Below are 12,137 nucleotides of genomic sequence, written 5' to 3'. Positions count from 1 at the left end.
TTGATCATAAAAAAAAACATTTGCTTATGTGACACAATGTAGTACTATACTACCAATCTACCCAGTAGTATAAAAGTATCTAATATAATTAGCTCCACATTGCTGAACTACAACATTAAATTGCTCTCAGATGTGGGCTATTTATTTGTTAGTGATAAAAAAAAAGAATAATATAATAATACTTTATATAGTACTTTTACGTTTGATACTAAGTACATTTTACTATTAATATTTCTGTATTTTTAATTAAGTAACATTTTGAATTCAGGACTTTTAAAAGGATAATGATGCCACCACCTGCTAGGCATAGGCTGCATCAGTATGTAGAGTAATTTCTGTAGAGATATTTTCGATAGTACGCGAAGGCAGCACGTTTTCCATTCTCTGTGTAATTACCGCCACCTACCGATGGAAGCCGTGAATACATTTTCATAGCAGACTCAATGAAAGAGGCTCAGGCTGGAACTCAATTGCAACCGCCACACTTCACATTCTCAGCGGTTGCACTCATTCTAACACAGTGCCCGCTCAAGAACATTCATTTTTTCCGCAACTTTAAGCTGCTACATTACACTCAGTAGGAACAACAGACAACAGCGCCCCCTGGCTACATGCATGAGTCCTGCATCACGCTGGGAATAAAAGCTCCATCATCCTCCTGCGATACGAGCATCGTTTTGGTGGAGCTAGGACATCCTCCCAGCCCTTCGACACTCATGACTGCCGACTAGGGTCGCTCTCTAACGGACAAACCAGGGGGATATAAAGACAGTATTATGGCCAAACACCGTAAAGACAGAGACAGCTGGGGTGAGTGTACGTACAATATTTGATATTTCATGTGTTCCCTGACGCACATACATTTTTTTCTTTTCTTATTCCTGTCGAGGCGAGGGTGTAAGCAATGCAGCCAATAAGATGTTTATTTCTGATTCCACCATGAAGGGCTTGTTTTTCTTCCGACAAAACTGTGCCTAGTGTATATTTATTTTGATTCTCATAATACCTAATATTACCGATGGTGAGAAATATAAATTTTTTTTTAATGTTTGTCACTGCATGGATATCGGCCAATCGAGCATAAGCTAACAGACATTTTCACCATTTCAATCTGTAGTGATTTTTTCATTTTTTTTTTTAATGAGCAGCATACAGGAAATACTCTGTTTGGGTGGTCCAGGCTCCAAAAAGGCCTGCAAATAACCTTCTGATTTTATTGTGTTTATCACACTGAGCCTCTTATGATGCTCTGTGATGCATCTGGCATCAAATTATGTAATATTGCATCAGTGGAATACCTTGTCACTATTATCACCATCATCTTTATACTAATCCTTACTGCTATCATCAGTATCACCTCCACCACCATGATTGTAATGATAACGAGCATCCTAATTGTCACTGACATCACTCTGTGGCTCATGTTAACTTTGAATACAGGCCTGCAAGGGGAGAAAAAAAGGGGACTGCATGGCTCTATCGAGGTTGAGGAAAAGGGGGGGAAATGCTGCAGTTTGTCGTGAGAGAGTTTATCTGGTTTGACCCACTTAAAGCAGACAGTGCTTCTGACGTGGTCGGTTTGTTTTAGGAGCAGAAGCAACATGATCAGGTTAACCAGGCAAAGGCTCGTCCCGGGCCCGGGTGAGGCCTTTGCAGGAGATGTGAAGTCAAACTGACAGTCCTCTTCAGGCCGAAGAGGAAACCTTGGCTCATTCCTCCTTAAATTATTCACCATGCATTCTTGGCACCCTGCATTAATCTTTTAGCATATTCCCAAATTGTGTCTGTTATTCCTTAATCTGTCCCAGTGCCTTTGTAAGGTATGCTTAATTTGCAATTACATCCTTAAAATGAAAATCACAGCCGCACAGATTGAAGTAAATGACGTGTATGGATTTTCTTCTTTTTTAAACCTCAGAAATCCTTTTGTTCATTGCAGAATGCGCATGGCCAGACACAAGTTTTGTTGTATAAAGCATGCATTACACAAATGGGATTTGGAAGCTAAAATTCCCCCAATCTGGGCATCCGGACGTTCATGCAGCTCGCACTTCATGGGACAGCAGAGATTAGAAACGCACTGAGTCACTGCCAGGAAAGCGCCAGAAAAAGCTCTGAATGCACATGATCTCATTTGACACAAACAGATGGGGTGGATTGCATGGCATGAATCATTATTAGTATTAACAATCTTGAAGGCGATGCTATTGATCTGGTGCTAACAGGAAGGAATAATGGACTCAAGTTTCCTGTTTCCTCACTTTAATGGACCACTAAGTTTGCTTCTCATGACTGTGAATATATTCACAGTGATGAGAAGCAAACTAAGTCCTGGCTGATCGCTCATTCATATAATAACATATTAGTTGACATTCCTCATATAGACCTAATACCATTTTAGTTGACTATCCTTATATAGGCCTAACAACATTTTAGTTGACTTTCCTCATAATAGGCCTAATAACATTTTAGTTGACTTTCCTTATATAGACCTAATAACATTTTAGTTGACTTTCCTTATATAGGCCTAACAACATTTTAGTTGACTTTCCACATATAGACCTAATAACATTTTAGTTGACTTTCCAGTGTTAAAGGAATACGCCACCGTTTGTTGAAATAGGTCTACCCTGGCTGTAGATAGGTGGGCCAACGCATTTTTTGTCTCAGTGCAAGTAGGTTGTTTTTTTGTCTTTTGTTGGCTCACTTTTACTCACAACATGCTAACCGGCAACATAGGATTCCATTCACTACGCTAAGCTAAGCTAACTAGCGGCAGCGCTGCCGGTGTTGCACCGGACTAAAACAATGTATGCACAAAAAATGTGTTGGCCCACCTATCTACAGCTAGGGGAGACCGTGATAAGCCTCATTTCAACAAACGGTGGCGTATCCCTTTAACTACAAGTAATTATGTAGGAAAATACCAGCAGCATCAACATGATCATTTGTCTACATGCAACCCTATTCAAAGTTAAACATTTTTAAGTTAATGTTAATTTTTCAGGGTCATTCCCCAGAGCACTACTCCATTATTGGAATCTTTTTCCCCTCTGTCTTGTGCTCCAGGGTCCCTCAGTGATAAAAACGTCTACGACTGGAGCTCAGAGGAGGAGGAGCCGGATGGACGGGCCCGGCCCGTGCAGGTGCTGCTGGTCAAAGACGACCACACCTTTGAGCTGGACGAGGCGGCGCTGAGCCGCATCCTGCTGGCGGAGGAGGTCAGAGACCGAGAGGTGGTGGCCATCTCTGTGGCCGGAGCTTTCCGCAAGGGCAAGTCCTTCCTCATGGACTTCATGCTGCGTTACATGTACAACCACGTAAGTGTCTGGGTCTGTGGAGTTGAGCGTTTGAATCTGGAGAGTACTCAGGTTATTTTGCTGCTGTTTTGTATTTTTCTGCTACTTTAAATATGAAGACTGCGGTTTGACTTTTGTATATCGGGGTGTGACCAAACCACCAGTCATTTTCTACTGAGGCTGCCAATATCTGATATTTTGCTGATATTCTATTTTCATGCAAAAGATCATATTCATTCTTAAGAAATTCCCCCGTGTCAGGGTGGAAAAGTCTGTGATTTAGCTCATTGTTGGATATTTAAAAGTTGCATTTAAACTCAGACTTGTCACATTTGTTCAGTGATTAAAATTTGAAAGGGTGGCAAGAAAATAATAGGATGCATTACATAACTCGATGTAAATAAATGACTAGGTAAATACATAAAAGCATGGTTAGGAATTAAAAAGAGTAACTGAAGGTTTTAGACTGCTTTGTTGTAGTTAAAGAAATACCCATCGGATTATTGGTACTACTGTAGGGGGGCTTGTATATACATGTATTTTAATATATATTATATAATAATATTATAAGATATTTAAACCATTGAGCAAGCACTTCTGGTCACATTGTGTTCAGGCATCTGAAGGCTGGCTCGGAGAAGCAGACGAGCCTCTGACGGGCTTCTCCTGGAGGGGGGGCTCAGAGAGGGAGACCACTGGGATCCAGATCTGGAGTGAGGTCTTCCTGGTGGACAAGCCAGATGGAAAAAAGGTAAAGGAGCTGTGACTGTAAGCCATTCTCTTTATAGATAGTCTAGATTATTACAATGAAACAAGGTATAATGAGACATCATTAAATATGACATAGATACTTTACCTATAGCTTTATTAACCTTTTTCTGTGTTTTTACACTTTACCTTTTCTACATTTGTATCCGTCTTGGCAACAGGTCTGCTCCTTGCCTTTATATTCATATCACATATTCAGTCGCATGCATTCACACTTAGAAGGAAGCCATTTCTGCATTTAGACACTTCTATCCGGCAAATTTTTTACGCCAGCATCAGCCAAATGTTTGCACAGCTAAAGCAACAGTGCTACTGGTTGTCAGCTTTACGTTTCATGCAAATGAATTGTGCTTTTGATATTTATTTTAAATCAAGATCAATTTGGCCCTTTCAAGATCCTTTCTCCATTTAAATTTCCATTCAAAATCAGTCTAAGTAAATCACTCATTTTTCTTGCCTATAAGTATCCTGCCACTAAAGGACTTCCAAGCTTTTCCAATCCCTCACACACTATTACAACAGTGCAATAGAGGCGTGAGAAACGTTCAGACTACCCTGCAGCACAGGTCAGTGTGTTCGTCTCTTTCATTTCACAGGTCGCTGTATTGCTAATGGACACACAAGGCACGTTTGACAGCCAGTCGACGCTGAGGGATTCAGCCACTGTGTTTGCACTGAGCACAATGATAAGCTCCATGCAGGTACTTTCACCCATCTGCCCCAGCTTTGCTTTAGTAAAGGCTATTTATAGTTATGTGAATGAATGAACACGTTTGTATGTTTAGCCAAGCTAGCGGCAGTGTTCTAGGAGGTGGTCAGTCTGTACACCACTTTGGTCTAGACTCAAATATCTCATCAATTATTGGATGGACTGCCACAAAAATGTATACAAACATTCCCGGTTGTTATGTTCCTTTGGTTTCACACACCAAAATAATTTTATTAAATACTCTATATTTCCATTTGAAAGAAATTTTGCTGTAAATAAATGGTCTTTTTCAGGTTTACAACATCTCACAGAATGTACAAGAGGACGACCTGCAGCACTTACAGGTGAGACTGTCAAGTGTCGACACTAATGTATATTATTATTTGTCTATATGCATTTTCTTATAGAAGAAACATAAATCCTGTAAAAGAAATACTATTGAAGCCAAATTCTGAATGAATGTGTTCCCATAGAATGTAAAGCATTCCTGTTGATCTTTCTTAAAAATACAATTTCACATCCGCACTCATTTCGTCTTATCTGTCTTATTTCAGCTTTTCACTGAGTACGGCAGACTAGCTATGGAAGAGACTTTCCTCAAACCCTTCCAGGTACTGTAAATCATTTTCACTCACTGGATAGATTTGCAACAGTGCTGCTGACTGCATCCAAATGTCAGGAAATGACATTTACAAATTATTATCGGTGTTGGCTTTAAGCATCTTGAAATATTGAGCTGAGGTTTGTTACATAAGGAAATGTAATGAGCATTAGGTAGTTTAGATGATCGCCAAAAAGGATTTGTAACTGAACTGTCTTACTGTCTGTTCAGTACTATTTGAACACAGTGGTGGAATGTAACTAAGTATATTTACTCAAGTACTGTACTTAAGTACACATTTGAGGTACTTGTACTTTACTTGAGTCTTTTCTTTTCATGCCACTTTCTACTTCCACTCCCCTACATCTCAGAGAGAAATATTGTACTTTTTACTCCACTACATTCATCTGACAGCTTTAGTTAGTAGTTACCTTACAAATAGGACAAAACACATGTAGTTTATAAAATATGATGTTTAATTATAAATTAAACTATCCAACAATATAAGTACATATTACATACAAGTCCAGCTGAAATGATTAGACCATTAAACACTTAGTTGATTGATAGAACTGTTATAGATTGTTTCCAGCTTCTAAAATGTGAGGATTTTTCTGCATTGAGGGCTGTTATCTTTAAGGTTATTTTTTAGGGCATTTTAGGTCTTTAATTCCATAGGACAGATGAAGACATGAAAGGGGAGGGAGAGAGAGAGGGGGAATGACATGCAGCAAAGGACTACAGGTCGGAGTTGAACCCGCGGCCGCTGCGTCGAGGAGTAAACCTCTATATATGTGCACCCGCTCTACCAACTGAGCTAAACCGGCAACAGGACTTTTACTTTTAATACTTAAAGTACATTTTCCTGATGATATTTACATACTTTTACATAAGTAACATTTTCAATGCAGGACTTTCACTTGTAACAGAGTATTTTTACAGTGTGGTAATTGGTACTTTTACTTAAGTAAAGGATCTAAAGGGCGCCTGGGTAGCTCACCTGGTAGAGGCGCCCACATACAGAGTCACAACTGTCCATTAAAGGCTAACATTTCCAAAATATTATATAAAAAAAAGTGAAGGATCTGAATACTTCTTCCATCACAGTTTGAACATAATGTACAGTTCAAAATATCATTAACAAGAGTTACATGGTTGCTTTGTTTTGGTCCCAGTCCATGATTTTCCTCGTTCGAGACTGGAGCTTTCCATATGAGTTTCCCTACGGACAGGAGGGAGGCATGAAGTTCCTTGAGAAGAGACTTAAGGTCAGTTGAGACCGATATCGTGTAGATTTAAACAATCGCTGGACAGATCCACATGAGGCTGATCAAACCAAACTAATGATACATGTGGTCGTTTTTTTTTGTGGTTTAGATCTCAGAGAACCAGCATGAAGAGCTGCAGAACGTGCGTAAACACATCCACTCCTGCTTCACCAACATCTCCTGTTTCCTGATGCCTCACCCCGGCCTCAAAGTGGCCACCAACCCACACTTTGATGGAAGAATTATAGGTACATTTCCTCCGTCTCATAACATATTTCATTCAGTGTTTCATGAACACAGAATAGTTTCTTGTCGAACGTTTTTCTGAACGTGTGGGATCGTCAACGTCAGGTTGAAATGGACGCATTTAAACGAGACACGTTTTGGCAAAGCGCATTTGCAACACACGGGATAATTAAACATTTCAACATGAAATAACTTTAGTCACAGAAAACAAAATGGCACCGTCTGTCTTGACAACTTTTGGATGGATTGCCGTGAAACTTTATACAGACCCTCATATTTCTCAGAGGATGAATTCTACTGACTTTATTGATCCTCTGACTTTTCTTTTAACGCCACCACAAAGTTGAAATTTGTTGTTGTTGTTGTTGTTGTTGTGAAATGTCTCAAGGAAATGTCTTGAGGATTGCCATGAAAGCTTAGCCTAGAAATCTAGACACCCCTAGTGGCAGCAAATTTAATTTGCAGCCAGGGGGGTCTAGGCACTCTCCGTTGACTTGCGAGCTGGAAAAACCAAACTCTGGACAGGCCAATCACATCGTGTATAGAGTTGGTGGGAGGTTTTATAGCTGCTGCTGCTGGGAACACCGGTCTTCTGGAAGAATTGGAGTTAAGCTTTTCTTTGAGAAAAGAACGGCACTGAAGTCATTCAGATGTGTTCGGAGTTTTGCTGACCAGATACTGCAAAAGTTTAATCTATCAACTAGCTCCGCTACCTTCTTCGTTGCTCTGCCTGGTTGTAGCGCTATCCTATTGCATGCAGAGGGAATTTGAAAGACAACCGTTTATCCCGCCCCTCGGATTGAGCCCTGCCAATGGTGAGTTCCCAGACCCAGCATCTTGATGTGGGTCTAGGCTAATGAAAGTTGGCATATACCTTAATTGTAATACCTTTAGCAATCCCATGACTTTAAATCTATTATCAGGTCAAAATTTTAATTTTTTTTAAACTTTTGGTTTCTGACTATATTCTTGCAAAAGCACAGGTTGCAATATATAGAAACCACTAGTACAAAGAATCATAGACATATATCTATAAATTTAAATTAAACTGCCTGAATTCTAGAGGTGGAACTGGTGTACATATATGTTACCCTGCAGCCAGTGCCCAGTATTTATGAATTGTGCAGGAGCATGTGGTGCACTGGAGTTTTTGAGAAACAGCACTCTTACTTATTTCCTGGACCACACATACCACCAGAAGCTGACTATAACAGAGCGAAGACTGTTGAATTTCAGCACATACTGTAGTGTTCACCAGCCGTTGCCTCTTCTCCCCCCCGTCTAGAGATCGACGGCGAGTTCATCAACAACCTGAAGGTTCTGGTCCCGTGGCTTCTCAGTCCTCGTAACATCGACGTGAAGGAGATCAACGGCAGCGAAATCACCTGCAGAGGCCTGTTGGAGTACTTTAAGGTCAGAACAAAGAAGCATGTTAGTTCATATGAAACAAGCCAACACTGCACTTTCTTTTGCTCTTTCTTGACTATGTTTCGGCACACTGTGACTAAATCCAACATGTTTATATTACTGAACGTAAACCAGTTCTGTCACTTTTAATGCTTTTTGTCATCCCTTTCTTTATTTCAGGCATACATCAAAATTTACCAAGGTGAGGAGCTGCCACATCCAAAGTCCATGCTGCAGGTACATTTCTCCATCGCCTTCACTTTTATTGCAACTCCCTCTACTACTTTTGTCTAAATACACTTTAAAGTTACTATTAATGTTGTTGTATATAGTATTCAGTACCTTTTATTTCCAATTATATTTTTTAATTTAATCAATAAAGTTCATCTTACCTTTTATATATATATATATATATATATATATATATATATATATATTTTTTTTTTTTTTTTTTTTTATCTGCTTCCTCTCAGGCCACAGCAGAGGCAAATAATTTGGCAGCAGTAGCAGCCGCAAAGGACCTGTACAACAAGAAAATGGAGACGGTAGGTGAAAACAGGATTTTAAAGTAAATCCCAAACTGACAGCCTAATCCTTCTCCCTTTTGTTCCCAGGTCTGTGGGGGTGACAGGCCTTTCCTGGCCCCCAGCGAGCTGCAGACCCGACACAGCCTCATCAGGGAGGAGGCCCTGCAAGTGTTTCGGGGCGTGAAGAAGATGGGAGGCGAGGAGTTCAGCCGCCGCTACCTGCAGCAGCTGGAGGGAGAAATCGACGAGGTGTTTGTCCAGTACATCAAGCACAATGACTCCAAGAACATTTTCCACGCAGCCCGGACGCCGGCCACCCTGTTTGTAGTCATCTTTGTCATGTACGTGGCTGCGGGCATCACAGGCTTTGTGGGCGTGGACGTCATTGCCAGCTTGTGTAACATGATCCTGGGTCTGGCATTGATCACTCTCTGCACCTGGGCCTACATCCGCTACTCCGGGGAATACAGAGAACTGGGCGCCGTCATCGACCAGGTGGCCGGTGCACTGTGGGACCAGGTAATTCAACGGACACATAAACATTAATGAAGTTAAGAATACATCTGGCTGTCTAACTTGATCAATATTTGAATCAATACTCGCCAAGTTGCAAAATCGACAGAAAGAGTCTTCACACACGATACAGAGAGAAGGGCTGCTTGATTATGGAAAACATCATATTCCTATTATTTTGGTCAATATCTGACCAAAATCTGGATTATTTAACACGATTACTCATTGACTTTTGGAAAGATGTTGCATTTCTTGAAGTAAAAAACAAACAGTGAAAGAGTTAAACAAATCAACAGTGAAAACACCTTGAATTGTGGAATTTCGCTTAATACTATTCCCTTAAAATAAATAATGTAAAAAATATATTCAAATGTTTAAATAGTATTAAATAATAATTATAATAACACCATAATAAGATCAACTGTTGTGTATATATATATGTATATATATATATATATGTAAATATACACATAAATCTGAGTTTGCTACTCAGAGTTTAAATAAACAAAGCTTAGATTTGGACATATATTTGTCGCGCACAAGTTTTAATGAAATGTTTTGTCTACTGAGGTTTTTCTTTTGTAGTCATTCCATGCTTAAGCCTTAAACCTGCTTGTGAACGTCCCCTTCTCCCCCAGTAATGTAACAGTAACATGTCAGAAGCTCAGTCAGGTTTAAAGGTGGATCAGTGGCTTCTTAGAACATGAAACATGAAGTGGTCAGATGTAATGGGATAATTATTTTATGTATGTCTTATTAGATCGTGTATATATATATATATATATATATATATATATACACACACACAAAATGTATTTATTTTTTCCTTTTGGCCATTTTTGTGTGTTTTTTTCTGCACTCTTCCCTAAACTTTGAGTTGTTGACCATTATCCTGTCCTGTTTTTTTTCTTTTGATTAACTTCAATTAGCATCGAATCGTTCCAGAGAGAATCGCGATGCATCTAAGAATCGATTATTTTTCCCACCCCTACGTAATAGTAAATCAGGTGATACATAATTTAAACCACTAGAGGGAAACAATCTCCTTTTAAATCAATGACAGAGAGGATAAAGCCAGATCCATTTACAGCAATAATTAATTGTTATTGAACATGCTTTATGTTATTTGTGCTCACACTATATCTTTCTTTCTTTTTTAATGCCTTTGCAGGGAAGCACAAATGAGGTAAGTGGAGCAATCAAAGTGGGAATATTTACAAAGACAGGGATCATTAAGATCCTCAGAGCAACATGCAAATAAATACGATGGTACTATGTTATTTTTTTTTTTTACTTTTATGTGTCACTTTTTTTGCTATTTTTGTCACCGTTACCCATCCACATTCCTCCTAAACTTGCTCGACTGCATACCGACCCTGGCATTATTTTAAGCGATCTCAGGGAGTTAAATCCTCCGCCTGTAACCACCACCTCTTCTCGTCTCTGCTCCACAGGCTCTCTACAAGCTGTACAATGTAGCGGCCAATCACAGGCACCTGTACCACCACGCCTTCCCCGGCGGGCCTCAGGTGGACAAGGATGCAGAGGAGCAGGACAAGAAGAGGGACTGATTAGATAAGACAGAATATAGCAGGGACTTCATGGTGAGGAGGAGGAGGAGGAGGAGGAACATCCTCACCCATCAGGCACTCCTTTATTCTGCTATTGGCTGGTGCTGCCCACCAATACATCCACTACTTTAAACCTTATAACGGACTGTATAATGTTCATGTATAGGCAGTGTCAGAGCATCCTCTCAGTAGGTGCCTGTTTTCAAAGGATGGATGCCGTTTATTTCATTGTCTCACTTTTTGTCTGTGAACAAATATCAACTGTACAGATACTGCAGGCTCCCCTCGAGGAGACCTCGGCATGTCCAACCTCCAGTCAGCTGTTGATTTCACATCAGACGGGTCCCCCCCCCACCCCACCCCATCATTTAATTGTCACGACGATGATTTTCAAAGTATAGCCAAATCTGTGAAATCCCCATTTGTGACGGTTGTTCTGTTCTTTGAAGCTTAGTGGCGTTTATAAGAAACAATATCTATGATCTGCTATGTTTTGAAAGCCAAAATATGTACTGATTGTTTAATAATGAAGCGTTACAAGCACCATCAGCATGGTAAGTGGTTAATGTTTGTCATCTTTAAGCTCTTAAACCAGGTCTACTTTATAAAAGCATTGAGTTTTAATGGTTGTGACAAAGTGGTATTGTGCCATAACATGTAAAAATGATTTCACATCTACTGCAGCCTGCCTCCTGCTAAATGCACACACTCAATGGCACATTTGATTAGTTGTATGCAGTTTTTGTTTTGTTTTGTAGGTGGATTTCTGCATCAGGGAGTTGCTTTGTGCCGACATGTACTGTACTTTGAAATACACTGGGTGAAAAGACAAAAACCGAATAGTTCAAAGTTTACACAACACAGCTGACATTATCTCTCACGTTGTAGTCTGCTTGCAGTTTTGTAATTATGCAGTGATCCTCTATATGTGCGTTTGGTCTTTGAGGTTGAGGCGAAAGAGCGTGTTTGGTTTCCATTGTGATGTAGAGGTGGTGGGTGAAACCATTGTTGTGTTTCTCACTGAATGTTCGAGCAAATCCGAGGAATGTAGCTATTCTGTGGCCACTGAGGAATCAAAGCTAGTTGTTATTAGGCGGGGCGACCGGCCTGCTTTGGAAAAAGGATCCTCATTCCACATCTCTTGTATCATCTTCACAGACTTAACTTGAATCATCTGTGAAAAACTGTTGCACGGTGAAAGAAGCCAGGCCCCCCAGCTTTTTTTGGG

At 40.1% G+C, this 12,137-nt stretch overlaps 1 protein-coding gene across 4 annotated transcripts; it reads left to right on the top strand.

Annotated features, from left to right (window-relative positions):
• The first annotated feature begins 424 nt into the window (after positions 1-424).
• atl1 (atlastin GTPase 1) lies at positions 425-11,039 on the top strand. 4 transcript variants are annotated; one of them, XM_028565317.1, is made up of 14 exons: positions 425-810; positions 3,070-3,320; positions 3,916-4,050; positions 4,664-4,768; positions 5,070-5,120; positions 5,331-5,387; positions 6,553-6,645; positions 6,755-6,893; positions 8,177-8,304; positions 8,479-8,535; positions 8,772-8,843; positions 8,913-9,344; positions 10,510-10,524; positions 10,793-11,039. In XM_028565317.1, exons 1-14 carry the CDS (start codon positions 777-779, stop codon positions 10,907-10,909), a joined length of 1,686 nt encoding a protein of 561 aa, XP_028421118.1. In that variant the 5' UTR covers positions 425-776; the 3' UTR covers positions 10,910-11,039. The 4 variants fall into 4 exon arrangements, with proteins under 4 accessions (XP_028421118.1, XP_028421117.1, XP_028421121.1 ...); XM_028565316.1 differs by having other exon boundaries at positions 425-816; XM_028565320.1 differs by lacking the exon at positions 10,510-10,524.
• Positions 11,040-12,137: the final 1,098 nt, after the last annotated feature.

The sequence above is a fragment of the Perca flavescens genome, chromosome 20 (assembly GCF_004354835.1).
Source record: "Perca flavescens isolate YP-PL-M2 chromosome 20, PFLA_1.0, whole genome shotgun sequence".
NCBI classification, from domain to species: domain Eukaryota; kingdom Metazoa; phylum Chordata; class Actinopteri; order Perciformes; family Percidae; genus Perca; species Perca flavescens.
Note: the sequence above shows the minus strand (reverse complement) of the source record. Positions and strands in the feature narration are given on the sequence as shown.